Source organism: Microtus pennsylvanicus, chromosome 9, assembly GCF_037038515.1.
Source record: "Microtus pennsylvanicus isolate mMicPen1 chromosome 9, mMicPen1.hap1, whole genome shotgun sequence".
In the NCBI taxonomy this organism is placed as follows: Eukaryota; Metazoa; Chordata; class Mammalia; order Rodentia; family Cricetidae; genus Microtus; species Microtus pennsylvanicus.
In genome coordinates, this window is record NC_134587.1 from 40,070,234 (window position 1) to 40,090,596 (window position 20,363).

At 53.3% G+C, this 20,363-nt stretch overlaps 1 protein-coding gene across 13 annotated transcripts in view; it reads left to right on the forward strand.

Annotated features, from left to right (window-relative positions):
- Kcnt1 (potassium sodium-activated channel subfamily T member 1) overlaps positions 1-20,363 on the forward strand; it is a 56,452-nt gene that overhangs the window by 9,524 nt on the left and 26,565 nt on the right. For 5 of the 13 annotated variants that reach the window (XR_012911798.1, XR_012911799.1, XM_075985439.1 and 2 more), the window contains exons 1-4: positions 5,390-5,565; positions 11,381-11,422; positions 17,429-17,508; positions 18,084-18,183. Coding sequence is in view for 7 of the 13 variants with exons in the window: in XM_075985439.1 (XP_075841554.1) it covers positions 5,411-5,565; positions 11,381-11,422; positions 17,429-17,508; positions 18,084-18,183 (377 nt within the window). In the remaining 6 variants the exon portion in view is untranslated. Of the gene's footprint in view, positions 1-5,388; positions 5,566-11,380; positions 11,423-17,428; positions 17,509-18,083; positions 18,184-20,363 lie in introns of those variants that run through there. The other 8 variants (XR_012911803.1, XR_012911802.1, XM_075985444.1 and 5 more) reach the window with 3 other exon arrangements.

Consider the following 20,363-nt stretch of genomic DNA (forward strand, 5'->3'; position numbering starts at 1 on the left):
TGGAGTCCCATGACCACATAGCACAGAAGACTCTTCTCAAGTGATGCGATGGCGTTTAGGGGTCTCTAGGTGGCCTGGTACCATCTAGAGTCTCCTAATGGAGAGACAAGAGGATCACAGCAGAGTCAAAGGTTAATGTGGTAACGGAACTGAAGGGAATCAGAGACCCCACACTGAGAAATATACGTGGTCACTAGAAGCTGGAAAAGGCAAAAGCTGTCCTGCTGACAGATATGGAGGGTATGGGATTCCTGAACCCAGAGCTGTGAGATTCGTATGTGTTGTTTTCAGCCAATGAGCTGTTAGTATTAGAAGCCAGAGGAAGCCTATGTAGCCTATATCCGTGATTACCCTCTGATGCTCAAGTACCCTGACTCTGGGACCCTTGCTCTCTGGCAATGCCCTAAGAACACCCCTGCTTGGCGATACCCTTCTCCAGGGACTGTCCTTCCAGTGAGGATAATGTGAGCCGCAGTCCCTGGTCAGAGCATCTTTATTTTGAATCACAACCCCCTGCACACTCCCAGTGTTTGCTAATTGTATTATTCGCTTTACTCGACAGGCTTTAATATTGTTACAATCTGCCCTGTAATCAGATCTTATATAAATGTCTATCACTTGCTGTAACCCATTTATATCAGCCCCTACTGACCACAGGTGGCCATTGTGCCCCTTCCATTTCAGAGCACTTCAATTTGGTATTTCTTGGAACTGTCTGCAAATAACCTTGGAGGTTATCTACCTCCCCTGACCAAAGACAAGTATTTGATGCCTGCGCCATGTTCTTGTGTTCTGCTCCACACTTGAGACATCTCTATGTGTCTGGGATTTCGGTGACTTTTTAGCAGTATGAAATAGTTCTGTCTCTTTTTCTTCCACTAGATCTTGCTGTAACTATCATTCCCTCATACCTTGCTCCCTGAAGGAAACCCAAAGCCAACTCCTTCTGCCCTTCCCCATCTTGTGTCCAGAAATGGCTTTTGTTTGAACTTCAAGTTCAGTCATTTGAAGAGGATGAGTATCTGAGTGTACTGTGTCTGGTAGCTTCTTTTCCTGGAATTCAGTGCATGGCTCTCCCCTCCCTCTAGAGTGTGTTTATAAATGACAAGTATATCTTAAACACTTGAGGACAATTGGGGTCTCTACCCAGGAGTCCAAAGACTTGTTGGGACAGTGTTCTCCACTCTCAGATGCCCAGATCAGTGTCCGCCTCTGCCGTAAGATCAGAACCATCTGCCTAGTCAGTAACCCTGTTTCCAGCCATCCCTTTGGATTCAGTGTGATTCACTCTCTAATACTGGGATCATGCCTGGGCCCTCGGGGTGTCTGCGCTGTAAAACTCTCTCTACCTCAGTATGCATACTTATCTGGTCTCTCGAGGCTCCTTTTATTGAACCTCGTGCTCAGTAAGCTAAGTAGTGCTTCTAGCCCTGATGGCCAGTTTCCTTCTGGGCTGGGGTTAGGTTTTGCTGGCAGCCAGGCTCTCTATCTTAGGAGTCCTTCCTCTCTCACTTGGTACACTTAGCCACACTGCTGTGCAGCTTCTAGCATTGCCCATCCCCTTTAACACTGACTCAGGTCCAGTCCCTGACATCCACCTTCTGCTGCCTGTCTCTATGGAGCCAAGGACTCTGAGGACCTCATATAAATGGAGTACCACAGGACCTGTCCTTTTCTGAGTGGCTAATTTCTCAGCTCAACATCCATCTTTGTGGTAGCATGTGGCAGACTTCCTCCCTGCTGAGGCTGCGTGGTGTTCTCTCCCCCGGACTGTGTATAGACACTGGGACTCCCTCATCTCTTGGATGTTACACAGCCATACCATTCTTGTTCCTTCTTCTAACCCTGTATTTGACCACACTGCCTTTCTGGAACCACAGAGGTTGGAAAGGTTATGTGTGCCCAGCCCTGGACCTGCCCTTCTTTTTAGATCTTAAGAAATGTCCTTGTCTGGTATCCAAGGCATCCAGCTGTGCATGCCCTAGGTCCCATTCTCCTTCTATGGGGACAGTCTGAGGGGAATTCTCTTATTAATATGTTCTAATATCTCCCCAGGTGGACAACAATACAATTCAGGGCAGCCACTTGCTGCCACCCTTCCACCACCAGGGAATGGTGGGAAGAATTCTCAGGATTTATGATTGTCTTGGTTTAGCTTAAAATGGTAGCCAGGGTGAAGGTGCCGGACCTTCAAGGTTATTTTTCTCTCAAGCAGGGCATCTATATGCATGCCATGTTCTTGTACGCTGCTTTACACTTGGGATTTCTCTTGTAGACTTGGGTGGCATCTTAGCTGGGTATAGTAGTCCTTGATCTCCCTGGGATTGTCATCTCTTATTCTTAGCACCCTACTTCTGGCATTGTTCTTTATTTTGGTTTGGTTTGGTTTGGTTTTTTTTATATCTGTGATGCTGGTGTGCTCTGTCCTGGCTCGGATCTCAGGAACCGAATTCTGTCCTGTCTGCATTGATTATTTCCTCTGGGTCTGGGAGGTTGTTACATGTGCTGTTACATCACCTGCCCCTGCAGACTTCACCCACAGGGAACAACTCCAGTTGGCTTGGAGCTTCACATTCCTCCCGGTAAGGCCACTTGAAATGTCATCTGTAGCCTAGTGTTCCTAAAAAGGCAATCATTTATTCCTTGGTTTCTATGGCATCCATCCCACAGAGCCTCGGGGCTCCAGACTGTCCAAGCCTGGCAAGTGGCACCATCTCCTATTCTTTGTCCATACCAGGTACCCTAACAACTAGACACAACCCTCTGTGTGCCCAGGTGCCAAGGAATGTAGATCTGCTACTCTTCCCATACAAGAAATGGCTCTTGTATGGGAAGGTGATGGTTGTGTTTAAAATATACCTGCTGTAGTCCATGTGATTTAGCCACAGTGGAGCAGTCCTCTCTCCCTGCCTCAGATATCCCACTATCACCAAGATGTTCTTCACATAATCAGCTCTAAGTCACGTCGGGTGAAACGGTGGACTCACCCTCTTGTCTGTTACCAGACTCTAACTGGGGTGTTTGATGGACACATGAAGACCCACTGGACTCTGAGAAAATAAGCACAGGGCATCCACTACAGAGGTGTCACATACGCTGGAGCAAGCAGCTAGGCCTCTGTCCGCCTGTGCCCTGCAGACATGGCATCTGAACAGCCCACATGTGGGTTACTGCTGTTGCTCAGTGATGCAGATGTGTTCTCTCTGAACCTGGAGCCCTGCATCCCTGATACTCATGCAGCCCTCTACCCTTGCTCCTAGGTAACCCCAAGTACCCATTTGTCCTTCCAGCACTTTCTCTGCTCTGCAGCCTGTCCTGAGTTATGCTGTGCCCTGGTGTCTCTCAGTGTGATTCCCACACGTCACTATGGGTTACGCCACAACCTGCTCTTGGGGAGTTTCATGGTCCCTTCTTGAGTCCCTGGGAAGGACAAAGGGGCTTCCATCTGCAGGGGCGTTTGATGGGTACAATGTGCTGTTCTCCTACGACCAGCATGAGCTGTGACAGTGTGTAGCCAGGGGATGCTCACATGATTATTTGCTCCAACACCGAGGCTGGTTTTATGAGGACTTGGAGATGGAGCAGATAATTGGAAGAGCTGGCAAGTATAATCGTTTTTAACGCAAGGACAGTTTGATTCGAGTTTACAGGAGAGACTGCGGGGCAGGCAAACCATAAAAATCCCCAGCTGTTGGCAGGGGAAGAAAATGGAGGAGAGAAAGGAAAAAGTCATGCCATTTAAGCTGGCATGGGGTTCAGATGCATGGCTGGCTATGGTGCAGCCATGTCCCCCAAAGGAATTGATTTCCCGAGTTGTCCTGTTTGGTCAGGGTACAAGGATGGTCCATCCAATGGCGCAGGGATTCAAGAAGGAGAATTCGGAACCCGTGCTTTGTGAGATCTGTGACATTAGGTTGTGGTGGACCAGGAGACCCTGGAGCTGTAGCAGCTGTTCAGGACCAGCGTGCACCAGAGAGACTCCGGTACCCAGCCAGATGTCCGACAGCCAGACTTCCCAGCATAGACATCCATCTGCTGTGACCCACCTGTTACTGGCTGAGTCACCTGCAGCCTCGGCTGTGAAATGGATGGGCTGGGCTAGAAAAACCCTATCACGTGACTGCAGAGGTATCTCTGAACCAGCTCTGCTCCCTGCAAATCCCTGCCTCGCTCCTTATTGCTTCAGGTTAGTGGGGGAAGCCACGTCATCCCTCTGCCCCTCAGTTTCCCCACTGTGTCCTGCTCGGGTTGTTCCGGTTCTTGTTTGGTTTGGTTTAGTGGAGAGGGGGTGCACAGATGTATGTGTCTGTTCATGTGAGCATAGACATATGTGTGTTGTGCACAGGTGCACATACGTGTGTATGCATGCGTCTGTCTGGAGGATGAAAGTCAACCTCAGTGTCTTCCTCAGTCACTTTCTACCTTGGCTTTGTGTTTGTTTGTTTTTGTGTTTTGAAACAAGGTCTCTTAGCGGGGCCTGGAGTGCACCGATTTGGTGAGGTTAGCTAATCAGCAGCCTTCCGGAATTTGCCTGTCTCTTCCTCCCCAGCTCTCCGATTTTAAGTGTGTGCTGTCACCAAGTCTGACTTTTTTTTTTATTGCATGTGCTGGGAACTGAACACAAGTCCTCATGCTTGCGTGGCAGGGACTTTCATCACTCTGAGCCACCTCCCCGGCTTGTGCTCAGGTTGCAGGGTGACACTGTGCAGGTCCCCAGGTGCCTAGAATAGACGACAGAGACCCTGTTTCTGGAGTTGCCACACACAGGGTGGGGATTCAGGGCGCTAGCATTCAGCCATCAGTAACTGCCCTTTGGGGGCTGAACCCTGACAGCTTTGGGATAGGATTGGAGGGTGAGGACCCTGAGCAGGAGGAAGGATGCGCACACACCATTTCCCATCCGACTGGAGGATGGACTCACTTCACTTGGTCAGGCCCTGAGGTAGGGGTTAGAAGACAGGTGGGGCTCTGGGCTTCCTGCCATCCTGAGCAATAGATCGCGGTTCCCAGGACACACAGAAGTACCCTGAGATGTGGGTACATGCCCAGCAGAGATAGCTATTTCATCTCTCCACCAAACTTCCTCTGGAGGTGAGCTGCCAAGGGCCACATGAGCTGTCACCTACACTACCCTTCCTGCATCCCCTCCCTTCCGAGCAGTGACTGTTGTCACCGTGACTATTACTTCTGGTAGGAGTGGGGTAGGACAATTGTATACCGGAACTGAGTCCTCCCTGAGGCATCCAGGCTGGGACAAGAACCTGGGGCCGACCTTGGAGCACAGGGAGTCAAGACGACGCCCTCCCCACCCCGGACCATTCCACTGTGCTGCGCGTTGAGGGTGAGGAGCGCGGTGGTAGCGCCCGGCGCCGCCCCCGCCACAGCCACCCGCGCCAAGCGCTCCCGCAGGATGGCGCGGGCCAAGCTGCCGCGCTCACCGTCCGAGGGCAAGGCGGGTCCGGGGGATACCCCAGCCGGCGCTGCAGCCCCCGAGGAACCTCACGGGCTCAGCCCTCTGCTGCCGGCCCGCGGCGGGGGCTCCGTAGGCAGCGATGTGGGCCAGAGGTAGGGACGCTTGCGGGGGGACCAGGACCCCGCGGGAGGGGTTTCGCATCGCTTGCATTTTGTCTAGCACGGGCTCTGCTCCCCCACACCTGGCTTTGCTTGTAGTAGCCTGGGAAGAGAAGAGGGCGCCTTGGCGCCCCACCACTCCTTGGCTGCAGCCTGGTCTGGGGAGACTTAGACCCTGGCCCCTTGCTTAGAGGCTGAACCCAGGGCCCTGCAACTATGACCTGGGCTCTGGTCCAGGTGGCCCTGGCCCACACTGCTCTAGGAAGTCCCACTTGGGTGAGTTCAGCAAGGGACACTATGAAGAGGTAGGTACTTCAGAGGTGTGCTTCCGAGGCCCAGGCAGGCTACATAGCAAACTGGCTGGGGGACAGTAAAGGCATGGGCATGGTAAGCACCAGCATGGCTGGGCAGCCAGAATGCAGGAGGCTTTTGCAGAAGGGAGCCCACCCTCTTCATCCTCCTGCAAGCTCCAGGCAGGATGTGACACCCCATTTCATGGATGAGGACACTGAGGTCTCTGCAGCAGCGAATCCCTAGCCATCACTTGCCTGTGCCAAGAACCCTCCTGGATGCTGCGGGGGAATGAAATGAATCAGACCTGGCCTAGTGTGGGCACATTGTATTATGGGCTTGAAGCCTGTTCTGGTAGCAGTTGGGGCAGGACTGGATGGGGCCAGTCCAGGCAACTTCCTGGACACTGACTTTTAAGGATGAGCAAGAGCTGGCAGGGCCTTCTGGACAGAGGCATGGCGGAAATCCTGGGTGGGGTGGGGTGGGATGCCGGTGTGGGGTGAAGCCTGGTGGGTTGGCAGTGGCTGGACCCAGCAGATGCCTGGACTAAGGTCATCAGAGCACCCCCTTTCTCCCTTGCCTCCCCCATTTGTACCAGTTCCCTGCTTCTCACATGGGAAGGGTGATGCCACCCTGTCCCCATTTGCCAGACACAGCTCTTGAGGGGCCTCCCACAACTTATGGGAAACTCAGGGAAAGAGGATAGCCAGCTAGTGCTGCTATCCTTGGGGACCCCTCTTGGCCTCTCTCTCCTCTTAGTGGACACTGTGGGCCAGTGATCCCGGAAGCTCCCTTCAGGCCTATCAGGAGAAGTAAGCTGCGGGAATGGCAGTTCTGCCCAGGCTGCGTCTTAGTCCAGAGCGCGACACTTCTGTGGCCACCTCTTGCCCCATTTGCACTTCTGCATGTAGAAGACCACAAGCTGAGCTGCTGGCCCCTTTGACAAGCATGGCCTTTCTCCCTGACTCGCAGGGTCCTTGTCAGCCTCCTTCTGCAGAGCAGAGAGAAGGGAACTGTCTACCCAGCTGGGCCCAGGTGGCGCCTGAGCCTCTAGCTGGCATCTGAACACCTGCTGTAATGAGCAGTTGGGAGCCAAGGCAGATCCCAGCTGAGGAGGATGGGGAAGACTGACTGACACATTAGGAACCGGGGTTACTGAAGTTTCCAGACAAGATCGCGGGCTGTGACTTGCCCTTGCCCCTGTCCTATGTCTGGGCTGTTGTCCAGGAAGTTAGAGCCTGGTGCCTCTCCACCACTGGGAAGGCAGCGGGGCAGAGAGAGTAGAAAAGTATCTTCATGGCCCCCATGCATGCCCACCATGGCGGTGAGACTCTGCCCACATAGTCCCTGAAGCTCTGCACTTTCTCACAGCTACAGCGGGCCCGGTGCCCGTCCCTCTCCCTCACCCAACCTGACCCTTCTTTCACTGTCCCCCACTCAGGTTTAGAAAGGTTAGGAAGTGTGGGCTGGGGAAAGGGGGACACCAGGAAGGGCTGGGTCATTAGTGAACCCCTCAGTGGGTCAGGCACTGTGGCCCCTTCTACAGCCCTGGATTCACTTGACTTGAATCTGCCATTGCGGCATTCCCACCTGTCCACCATGTGGACGCCCCCTCAGCCCCATCTGCTTCCTGATGGACCCGCTGAGGCAGTGAGGGATGGAAGGAGGGTGCATGCCCAGGGAGAAGTATCTGGGAGGCTAGGGGATGAGGCCGAACCTCTGCATGGGCAGGTCAGAGGCCACACCTGAGCTATGTCCACGGGGCTGGGATTGGAGGACAACTGGAAGGGCCAGAAGGCAGAGATGTCCTAGAAAGTGTCCCTAGTGGCATATGTTGGGAATCTCTGAAGGCTCCAAGAGACATGTCCCTAGGGTATTTCATAGCGGGTAGCAGGACCAAGAGAGCAGATGTCCTGGAGGGCTGTGGTGGCTGTGTTGTGGGTAGAAGGCTACAGAAGGTCGTAGGAGGTGAGCCCAGGGAGCACAGTTTTGGCAATCTGAGTTTGTGGGGTCTCCATATTCCAGGAAGAGGAAGGGGTTTGAGATTCCTGCAGATGCTGGAACAGGGAGTTTTGGGGGCTAAGAATTGTCTATCCTTTGACATTCCTGGGGTCTTAATGTACAGGTGTAGAGGTGGGGAAAGCCAAAGGTGCTAGAATGGGGTTGGGGCAGGGCCTGAAGGATGGTGCAGAGGCTTGACTTGGCCAAGGCCGGCTTTCCATCCCTGAGGCTCCAGAGAATACCCACTTGCATTGCTGCATCCCCCCCAAGACTACATTCTGGGGTCACCCCTTTGAGTCTATACCAGAGAGAAGCTCTCAGTCCCCTAAGGGCATACACCAGGAGAAGGGACCTCACATCAGAGCATAGCTCAGGAGTAGAGGCTGGGACAAGGGTGCCAGGAATCCCCTTTCTTAGTGGCATCCCAGCCTGCTTCTGACTGGGCCGGTCTAGGACCAACTCTCCACTTTACTTCTGAGCTGAGCCTGCCCCATACCTGCGTACCCACCACAGCTCCCCAAAGCCAAGGGTGCTGAGGACCAAGGCCCCTACCTCATGGCTCTGTGATCCATCCCCAGGACTTTCCAGGCCCTGGATCTTCAGCCTTCTTCCCAGCCAGCCCACGTCTACCTCAGACCTGCACTCTGAGACGCCATCTTGACACCTCCTGACACCACCTACTTATTCACTACTTCAGCATGGACATGACTTCACACTCTGTGACTTCAAGTCTCTCAGCAGCCAGCCAGACTCTGGGTTCACTCCATTCTCAGGCTCTATTCCTGGCCATCATATGTCACTGACTCCCCCACCAAGGCCGAGGCCTTCACACAGCAGCTTCTCAGGCTCAGATATCACCTTGTTCTCCTGAAAAGTCCCAGCCTGTCGGTCCAGCTTCAAGGAGCTGAATCTCTCCCCATCCCCAACTTCATTCACTCTAGTATTCTTGGGCCCAGGAGGTGATCCCTTGGATCTTCCTTGCTGGGATATCCTTGTCCTCCATGTCCAGACGCTCATAGGCCCCCAACCCTTCAAGATCACAGACCCTTCCCTGTCCCACCAAGTGACTTCTCTGAATAGCCCTCATACAGCACCCCTAACCCTTTCTAGGCTCTCAAGTGCCTCACTCCCCACTCTGGCAGTTGGATATACCCCAGCTTTACACACTGCACCCCACTGCTCACCACAGATGGTACTCTATTGCTTCTGCAGTTACCGGTTTATTCCACTCTCTCCTCCTCCCCAGTGTGCTTATCTGGACAGTGATTTATCCTCTTGGAATATACATGGATATCAGGCTCCGGTATGGGGTGCACTCCTTCCTGGTCCCTCCAGTGGACACAGGTTTCCTTTTTAAGTGTGTTGGGCTTGTGGGGGCTGTCACAGACTAGGGGGTGGAAACCATATAACTTGATTTTCTCATGGTTTCAGGAGCTGAATGTGGGCAGCCTGCTCCAAGGCCCCTCCCATATTCAGGCCATCTTCCCCGTGTAGTGACACAATTTTCCCTCTCTGTCCCTCTCTGTGACTTGAGTCTTGAACTCTTCTTACTAGTATACCACCATAGGACCCCATTTCAACTTAATTTCTGCAATTTTTCCCTAATATAGTTACATTATACTCCTGAGCTACCAGGAGTCACGGCTATAGCCTGTGAATCTGGGGGATACAATCCAGTGAAGCTCCTTATTTGCTTGTAGGAACCTCACTGACGTGAAATTAATTATCTGAATACACAAAAAGCATCCCCTGAGATTCAGGGTTCATGAGGTGCAGTGAGAAGTGGACCCCCAAATACCCTAACCTCCCATCAGCCCAGAGGACTCCCAGGAAGGTGCCTAGATGAGCTTGCCCCTTTAGGGTTCAAGTCGAGTATACCTATGTCTACCCAGAAGCTTCTGTAGGAGCCCCAGGCTCTGAAGAGAGCAACAGGCTATGGGTACAGAAAGGAATCTCAATTGTAGCCCTCATTTATTCTGTGTCCATGCTCCACAGGGCTGTCATGCTGATGAGGGAGGCTTAGTGGTACCTAGGTTACTAATTGCGGGGTTTGGATGTTTCAGGTGAACCTTCCTTCATTCCTCCGAAGCACCCCTGATAGGTAACTCAGATGACTGACCTCATATTCCCTGGCACCAGCCCTTGGCAGAGTCTGCATCAATCTATGATGCCCTGCTGCATACACACAGGCCATTGTCCTTTAAGGGACAGATCTGAACCAGGTAACACGACAGGTGGGGATATAGCCTCTCCAGAGTACAGTGGAGTCACCTTGTCCCAGCCTCAGGCACCCTGTGCATGCAGCACAGCTCAGGAGCCCAGATAGTGGTGCCCATGCAGATGGGAGTTGGTCTGAGCTAGGGAGCAGGTCTGAGTTATAAGCATCAGGCTTGGCCCTTTGTGCTAGGTGCCACATGATCCTGTCCCCATCATAGCAAACCACAACTCTGCCAGGCTCTTCAGACCCTTATCTCAGATCTTGGGGCAGAGATGGGGCCAGGAAGAGAATCTCAGCTACACAAACAGGCAGAGCATCTGGAAGCTCCCAGGAATCCCCAAACTTCACACCCAATTAAACCTGGACTCGCCTCTGCTGTACCGAGCTGTCCACCCATTGCCATACCAATGGGGACCTTAACTCTGCCAAGCGTATGCCCATCCTATACCTTCTCCACCCAGGGACCAGGGGGAACCACATGTTAGAATGTGGAAAAGGATCCTGGCCTCACAGAGGTCCTGACACAGCTTGTGCAGGATGCTGCCTGAGGTCCGCAGTAGTCCTCACTGAATCTTTGCTTTCTCATCTGGAAAACAGTTGCTTTGAAAACTGAGAGAGGCCCCATGAAGTCCTTGGTTGGAAGGGCTGGCCCAGGACAGCATGCAGTCAGCTCCCAACACAAGCTGGTACTCCAGAGATGCTGACCCCTTCTCCATGGCAGGGAGTCTAGGGAAACTGAAGGTCAGGTTGTCCAGAGCTGACCAGGTAGAGGAGTGCACCTCAATCACCCAAGAAACACCAGCTCCCAGTCCTGACCTGCTCAGCTACAGGAAACCAAGAGATGGGCCATCCAATGTTTCTGGTGCCCGGCTCTGACCCTGTAGTGGGACCACTCAGTTGTCTTCAGCTTCCTCGGTTACAGTGCCACTGGAGGGGTCACTGCTGGACATGGGGTCACAAAGAGGCCGGAGACAGGCTTAACATGAACGAGAGAGAGGCCGATCTTTGTCCTTGGCTAAAAGGTTGTTCACTCCCTCTGGCCAGAATACAGAGCCTGCATGTGCCAGCATCTATGGACTTGTTGCTTTCTTTAGTTCCGAGGGGTAGGCTTGGCTTCTACTTGCCTTGCATGCTAGGCTGCCTGCCCTGACACTACCTGTCATGCCTGGGGCTTCTGGCATACCCTTTTGCTCTGGAATATTCTGGCATACCCCGTTGCTCTGGGATACTGCCTGAACTCCTGATACGGCCCTGGAGCCCCACCCACCTTCTGTGTTGATGTGCCCACTCTGTCTCCAGGCTTCATGTGGAGGATTTCAGCCTGGACTCTTCCCTCTCTCAGTAAGTGCTTCACAGGGGAGGGACTGTCTCAGGGACAGATGTGTCCTCATACCCCTGACAGTCAGGCTCCATGGGAAAGGCTACTCTTGCCCAGGCAGAAACATGACAGTGTTGGCCAGCACTTCCCAGGACCAGCAGGTACTTCTGGTCCTGGGGGCTGGGACTGGAGACATATGATTAACAATCCCCTTGGGAGGAGTCTGTAGAGAGGAAATGGGCTCCCCCAGAGGTGGATGACTGTCTTAGTTACTTGTCTATTGCTGTGATAAGACACCACAACCAAGTCAAGTCAATTTATAAAAGGGAGAGTTGATTGGGGGTTACAGTTTCAGAGGGTAGAATCTGTGACCGTCATGGTGGGGGAATGTGGCGGCAGGCAGGCAGGCATGGTGCTGGAGCAGTAGCTGAGAGCTTACATCTGATCCGCAAGCACAAAGCAGAGAGAACTAACTGGAAGGGGTGAGCTTTGAAGCCTCCTCCAACAAAGCCACATCTCCTAATCCCACTCCTCCTCCCCAGGTGTCTGAAGAACTGGGCCTCAGACCTGGCGATGGTGGGGAAGCAAGAACCTGTCTATGGCTGCCCTAGGGCTAAGGCTGTGTCCATGTTGCCCCAGAGCCAGCGCCAATCATAGTAGATGTCCTAAGCTCCTCAGAGAGCCCCTGAGTTCCAAAAAAACTCCCTTTGCAGGGGAGTTAGTTTGAGAAGCCAGTACCCATTTTCCCAGACCACATCGGATCCCTTCTCTCCGTTTCCCATAGCCTGAAGACTCATACCAGGCCAGCTCAACTCTACTGCCTGCCCCCAGGCTCTATGAGGCTGAGGCCTGGAGCGTTGGAGGGGGCCTTCCTGGGGAGCTCATCTATGTGGGATACAATGAGGGCTGTGAGCCCACCTGGTCCTCCAAGAAGGTTCCAGAGCCACAGGAGGGTGCCACAAATGGAGTTTTACTGAACTCCCCTGGGGATTATGAAGGCTTGGGGGTTGTGGGCCATTGGATCTCTTCCCACTTGGCTAGTCCTCTGCAGATGCAAGGAGGAACAGGTTTGAGTTGCCCCTGGCAGCCTGTTCTGGGCCCTTCTTACCCACTCACCCAAGAAGTCAGTACCATGGCTGTACCCGCTAGCTCCTCAGTAAGGTTGATTCAGCTCAGACTCGTGGTTGAGCCAATGCACCATCCAGTATCTGTGGGCATGGCTGGTATGCATGCAACCAGGCTCTGATTTTGCAGTATGATGTACTGAACAGTATAGGCCTGAGGTGGCTTTCTGGTTGCATTAACTTTGACCCCCACGCCAGCACCATGAGGTGCTAGTTCTGGGCCCCATACCCATTATCTCTCCTTGTATCCTCTCTCTGAGCTCATTCCCAAGGGACACAGTAGGACACGTCTTAACCTCACTATTGCTAAAGCACTTAACATCTTCCAGGTACTCAGTGGTACTATCAGAGGAAGCTCCCATTATTATTCCCATCCCCGGTAGGAAACTAAGCTAAAAGCAGGAGAGAGGCAGAGCCTGCTGCATCTATCCAACTTCCCAGTGGGCTCCGGCTCTCAGTCCTTAGATTCTGCCTGCTGGGCCAGCGCAGTTTCTATGACTCCCAGGAGCTTCTCACAGTCACAAGGGTGCCTGTGAACAGGCTCTTTAAGAGGTGAAGGTCATTCACAAACCCCTTATGCTCCTGCGAGACTGTGCCCCCTGTCTTCCTCTCTCCTTAGGGCAGATCACACATGCTGTCTTAAACACAGATTAGAGTGAAATGGATAGTCTCAATCCCTGTTTTGTGTGCTGCTGGAGGAAGTGAGTGGCCACAGTTTATCAAAAATTTAAAAGTAAAGGAAGACTCATTGATTTCTCTGGCACTGTAGAGCTCTGATTTCAAGGGAGCCAAGCAGGCCTTATGGTTCCTCCAGGAGAACACCTTCAGCCATAAGTGGGCACTGCCCACAAAACACCTGGGACCATGCAGATGGGTGTTGGCACCTAGTGGGCAGCCCTCCCGGGAGGTGATTGTTGTACTCATGGGGGTCATTAGTCGGGTCAGCTTTCTGGAGCTGGGGAGGATGCCAGCAAGGGGCAGGGCTGGGTATGACAGGTTCCTGGCTGTTCCCTGAGCAGCACAGTGGCCATGGTGGCTTCTTTCATAGGTGACTGAGTTTTCTGATCTTTGTATGTTCCTGGGAAGATGACAAGAAGGACAGGAGCAGCCTTGAGGGTCCAGGAGCCTGGAGAGTGGAGCTGGAAGTGGTCATGGGCATTGGGTTGAGAACTGGGTGCTCAGGGGACCTGTGGGCAGTGGGCAGGCACAGTTGGGGAGCAGCGGGGGATGGCCAACAGGAATGTCCCATGAGAATATCTAGTGAGATGGGGCAGCAGGGTGCAGGGACAGAGGGAAGGTCAGGGTTCTGTCCTTTCTCCCAGGGACAGTGGGGTCCCTGGGAGAACTCCAAGCCTGTGGTTGGAGCTCTAGCTACAAGAAGAGCACATGAGTGCTTCCCCAGTGTGTCCTGGGACTTCTGTCTCTAATGAGGGAGGAGAGGAGGCATCGGTGGCTCGCAATGGAATATTCTGCCCAAGGGGAGTGTGTTAGTCCATAGACTGCTGAGTAACACAGAGGGAGCTTATGCAGCTCAGGTTAGCCCAATGCCAAGGGCCCACATCTGGTAATAATCTGGTGGCACGGGAGTAGAGCCAAAGATAGGGGAGGGGAACCACAGTGGACCAGAAAGGCTGTGGTCTGTGCTGTATGGGAGATGGAGAGAGACTGCCTCCTTGTTGCCTTAACAAGATCTTGGTCACCTGCTAAGGGTCCTATTGGAGCGGGGAGAGGGGGGCTAAGCAGATGGGAAGACTCTTCCCTGAGCCCTTTATTGTAGAGGAGGTGGGTAGAGAGGAGAGCCATTCGAGAACTTTATACATGCCTTTAGGATACAGGTGGTCCTTCAAGCCATCCGATGACTTCCCTGCCCCCATCCCAGTGCAGCCTGTCTCCCAAGCCTCAGGTTCCTTCCAAGAGAAAGATGCACAGCTGACTCTTCAGTCAGTCATGTGCAGTATCCTCTCCCGCTTGGGGCTCCTAGTGCCCTAGAAAGACCCTGTGCTGCTATACAGTGTGGTACAGCAGGGTGCTGTGGGGACCCAGTGGGGGTATTCTGGATCACGTGGGGTGCAGAGGTGCGCTGTAGCATCACGTGGGGTGCAGAGGTGCGCTGTAGCATCACGTGGGGTGCAGAGGTGTGCTGTAGCATCACGTGGGGTGCAGAGGTGCGCTGTAGCATCACGTGGGATGCAGAGGTGCGCTGTAGCATCACGTGGGATGCAGAGGTGCGCTGTAGCATCACGTGGGGTGCAGAGGTGCGCTGTAGCATCACGTGGGGTGCAGAGGTGCGCTGTAGCATCACGTGGGGTGCAGAGGTGTGCTGTAGCATCACGTGGGGTGCAGAGGTTGCTGTAGCATCACGTGGGGTGCAGAGGTGTGCTGTAGCATCACGTGGGGTACAGAGGTGTGCTGTAGCATCACGTGGGGTGCAAAGGTGTGCTGTAGCATCACGTGGGGTGCAAAGGTGTGCTGTAGCATCACGTGGGTATACTAAACAGTGTGGCGCATGGAACTGGCTGGTGTGCAGTGTAGTGTGTCCGGCACAACTGGCAATGTGTGCTGGGACAGCAGAATGTACTGAGGTGCAGTAGGGATGCTGGGTAAAGTGGAGTTTAGACATAAAGAGGAGTGGGCTAGAGTACAACAACCATTAGTACGGGGCTGGCCCCTCCTTGCCTGTGGGAAGCTTGGCTTGCTGTGCAGTCTAGGGCAGACCCAGTCTTTGCACAGCACCAAACCCCAGGAGTGCCTTGGTTCTGGTGAGGTGAGCAGGCCTTTGGGCCCTCAGGCAACTCTGTGACGTGCAGAGCCACTGTGACCCAGGCCACTCCCCCAGGCCACGGGCTGGTCACGTGACAAAGCGGCTGTGCTCAGTAGGCTTTAGAGAGTGATTAGATTTTAAAATATATTTGTATGACCCTTGTTTATTTATTTGGTGTATGCTTGTTGGGACACGCATGTACCACGGCATGCATGTGAAGGTTGGTTGTTGTGGAGTATTAGTTGAAGATGTGTTACATTTGTTCATGCTGTGGAGTATTTGTTTAATGATGCAAAGATGTGTTGGCATTCTTTTCTGTTGCATTTGCTTAATTCTGTGAAGCTGTGCTATTTTGCCTGCCTGCAGCACCTGATTGGACTAATAAAGAGCTGAACGGCCAGTAGCCAGGCAGGGAGTGGGAATAGGTGGGGCTGCAAGCGGAAAGAATACACAGAAGATAAAAATCGTAAGAGGGGGAGCAAAGAGGACCAAAAGGGGGAAGCAAGGGGCCAGCCGCCCAGCTACACAGCCAGACACAGAATAAGAAGGAAAGAAAAGATATACAGAAATAGAAAAAAGGTAAAGGCCCAGAGGCAAAAAGTTTGATGGGATAATTTAAGAAAAGCTGGCTAAAAATAAGCCAAGCTAAGACCAGGCATTTATAAGTAATAATAAGACTCCGTATATTTATTTAGGAACTGGGTGGACCAAAGAGAAAGAAAAAAAAAAAAGAACTACAGTTGATGGATAACTTGCCGTAGTCAGTTTTCTCCTTCCGCTGTGTAGGACCAGGGATCCAGTTCCGGTCGCTGGGCTTGGTGGCAAGTGCTGTCACCCACTAAGCCATCTCACTGGCCTGACAGAGACCATTGCAAACACTTTGGGTGCTGTTGGAATAGTCGTCCCCAGCCAGGCACTGACATTAAACTCTCCAACTGTCTTGATGAGCCGGTACCTGATCAAAGGATAACGGTGTTCTGGGTCCACCCACCCTGGGCTCGGTGCCGCCTTCCCCGGCAGGCAGTAGCAGTGCGGGGATGGGGTGGGGGTGGGGGGGGCTAGGAACAGGGATCCAAGCTGGTGTTTGCCTCCTTTGCCGACTTGTCCAAGCCCTACAAGACCCTTGCAGGCTGCAAGACATGCTATCCCTCTGCCCTTCTGCCTTGTGACCCTACACTGTGCTATGGTCCCTGATGCTGTGTCCCACCTGATTCCTTCCTGGGGGAGTTTCTGTCTGTTGGGGAGATGCTGAGGTTGTTCTGATAGAAGCCAGGTGTCCAGGGAGCCCTGTGTCCATCACAGCGAGCCATGGACCATTCAAGGGCACACGAGAGGGAAAATGCAGCAAGCTGACCACACCTGCTACAGGAGTCCAAGCTGATGCGAACTCCAGACTCAGATTCGCACCATCCTTCCCCTGTCAGCACTGGCTTTCTCCTCTCCTACTCCTGAATGGGATGGGCAGGGCATAGGATTATGTCTGCAGCTTGGGGGTTGAGAACAGTGCCTTTGTCTTCCCTTCGCCACAGAGTTATTCTCAGTGAGCGCGTGTGGCAATGGGGCATAAGTGAGTAGCCAGGTGCTCGCTCACTATTTACCCTGGGTGATCTGAGGACTTCAGAGACTGTGAGTGTGGCCACGTCTCAGAGACTGGCCTCCGTGTGCAATGCCACGGGAGGGGGAAGATGGAGGTCAGAGGGCTGATGGCCAGGCTCACAGGATGACTGCTTCTTGCTGGCCCTTCTGACCATCCCTGAGATTATAATGTATGGCCTCAGAATACAAACTCTGGAGGCCACCAGAAGCAATGACTGTCAACTCCTGAACATTTTACTAAGAAGGTTTGGATACCCAGTGCCCAAAGCTCCGTGGGTGCTGTGGCCCTGATCTCCTCGGGGCCTGGAGAGCTCTGGATGCTGAGAAGATGTTACCCAGTGGCTGCAGGTGTAGCAAGGGGAGGCTGCGGGGGGATGAATGGCTGCTTCACACCACAGACCTTCAGGTTCTCTCCAAAGTTCCTCTCTGCTCCTGTGGTTTGAAAGAACTCAGCTGGGCTTGGGACTCTGGCTCTGGCTTGAGGCTCCAGCCCCTGCCTTGGGCCTGAACCCCCTGACCCTAAGCCTCAGCCTCCTCTTCTCCTTCAGGGTCCAGGTGGAATTCTATGTCAATGAGAACACCTGCAAAGAGCGGCTCAAGCTATTCTTCATCAAAAACCAAAGATCCAGTGAGTCGGGGGCCTGGGGGAGGGGGGTGGGCAGGGTTGGGAGCCTGAAGAAATGTGCCAACTGCATGGACAGAGGGCAGAGGTCACCTTGACTTCCCGTTTTCTGACCTGTGGAGACATGACTCCCCCCATTCTGGACACTGAGTTGAATTGGGCTAGGCTGTCCCCAGGAGCCAGCTGGGCCATCTCCCGTGTCACCCAACCCACACCCTAGGAATCCCCATCTCCACACTTCCCCGACTCCTTCCCAGCTTTAAGCTTGGCCACTCTGGACCTACCTGAGATGCAAGAAGGGGCTTGGAAGTTAGGCTGTGGCGCCAAGTGTTTAAATCTGTTCCCGCGAGGGAAGCGCCCTCAGGAAATCCTCTGCACCCCAATCCTCTGCACGGAGCCTCAGTGACCAGAGGAGTCTGGCTGGGGAAGGGGTGCTGATCCATCTGTCCTCTGCATCTGGAATACAAGTGCGAGATGGAAGTCCATGCAGGGCCCCTTCAGGAGGGAGCTGTTGAGAGACCCCAGCAGAGCGGGTAGGCCTGCTCCTTGCAGCTCCTACCCTGATGTCACCCTCTCCACAGGCCTGAGGATCCGGCTATTCAACTTCTCCCTCAAGCTGCTCACCTGCCTGCTGTACATCGTCCGTGTCCTGCTCGACAACCCAGACCAGGGCATCGGATGGTGGGTGACCTGGGGGGCTGGGGTCCTCAGACTGAGCCTTTCCAATGATCCTCACTGGCATTTTGGGCATTCGTGTGGAAGACCTGTGACCAACACTTACCAGACTACTAGGGAGCCCTGTCACCAGAGCTTTGAAAGTCTTCTTCCCCTAGTGTGACCCCAACCTAGAGCCATGCCCAGACACCACTCAGTTGGGCCTAGAATGATGGCTGGCCCCCAATGTGGAGCTGTGCATGCAGGCACAGAGTGTGTTCTAACCATCTTGAGGAAGAGGTATCTGCTGTCAAGTGGGCTTAGAGGACCCAGCAGATGAGGCTGAGGATTCTTCCTCTGATGTCTTCTCAGTAATCCTCCCACTGCCTGGCTGCTTTGAGACGTCAGTGCTGTTTCCCAGCCCAGATCCTTGCAGGGTGTCATTGTCTTCCCTGAGAGCTGCTGGTCTCTCAGTGCCTGGGGAGGCCTTGGCATGCTTCCGGTTCATCTCTGGACTGATCCAGAAGCCCTCAGTGCCAGGATTGTCTTGAGTTGTGCCCCGTGGGGTTCGGAAGCTGGGCCCTGGGCCACGGGCGCGCTTGTCACTCCTCCCTCCTACTCTGCCCCCTCTTATCCTCTCAATTCTATTCTGAGGTGACGCTCTTCCCCCAGGTCTGAGTTCCTGCATCTGTCACTTCCTGGTTTCCCACAGCCCTCTGAGGATGCTGCACTTGGCCCTTCACTTTGTTAGTTACTTCTGCCAAGAACATTTCTTTTGAACTCTGCTGGCCTCTGACTTGCAGGCCAGTGGGTTTGACAAGTGGGCTCAGATGCCACAGGACTCCTTAGTCAGAGCCAAGAGTTTGAGGGCTACTGCTGGGCCAATCGTGGACCCTGCCAACATTGACTTACTTCTTGGGCTACCCAGAGCAGGCTCTTCCTGAACTGCTGAGGTCCTGTAAATCTCCGGGAGGAGGCCAGCCCCTGGAGCTTGTGTGCAGAGTTGTACTGAATTCCTTATTTTCATCTGTTGCCCACTTTCGGGAAAACTAGAATTCCCAGATCGGAAACCCTCACATGCTATTGAGAATAAACCTTTTATCACTGCACAGGAGGTCAGAGGAAGGAAGACCCCTCCGTGGCTGTTTGAGGGGAAATAGGGGCTACCGCTGACTCAAAAAACTCTCTTCTGGGTCTATTACACCTTTTCCAAACCCCCGAGGCTTCAGGACATCTGCTTCCACCTCCCTAGAGGACCCAAGTCTGTTGAATTCATCACCATCACTAGCAGGGCTAATGGGCTGTGGGGGATATGATGAATATTTGGGTGATGGACGGATGGGTGAATGCTGCATAGCTGTACACCGGATGGGTAGATGGATGGATAGACGCATGGGTAGTCGAATAGGGGATGAGATGCTGAGTAGATGTTGGGTAAGAGGATGCATAAGGAGATGGATACAGGAATTACAGATCAGGTGATGATGGATGCATGGACCAAGGATGAGATCATACCTAGATAGACGTATGGATGAATGTCGATGAGAGATGAATGGATGGATGTTGGATAGAATGATGAACACAGGTAAATGGACGCATGGGTCATAGATCAGATGATGATGGATAATAGATAGGTGAATGCACGGACCGTAGATGATGCAAAGGAGGGATAGGTGAGTGGTTGCTGATGAAGGATAAGTAGGTAGATGTTGGATAAGAGGCTGAGAGGAAGGCTCAGGGACTTCGGTGGGTACTGAGTGAATCAACCCCAATAAAGCTCAGGTGAGGTGAGGACAGGGAAGAAGTGGCTCCTTCCTGGGTTCTCTGAGCAGTGAGGTCCCCGTGGTAGCCAACCCTGGTGCTAGTTATGGCCTGAAGCAGAGCTAGAATGTTGGCTATGCCCTGCTACCTCTCATCAGCTGATTCCAAGGTGCTTGGATATGCCTATCTTTAAGTGGCTTGGGGGATGAGGGTCGTTAATTCATCTCTTTCTGACTCTCAAAAACTATCCAGGCTGGTTCAGGCAGCTCCGACCTCCAGCGGGCATCAATGTCACACTGGGCCATCTGTGGTTATACAGGAGCTTGTTGTTGGCTCAGGCTGAGTCTTCACTTTCTCCTGAGCAGCAGCTCACTGCAGGGCCCAGACCTCTAGACAGGGACGTGTTCTCTATGCTTCTTGTTTCGAGAGCCTCCTCACGTGGTCAC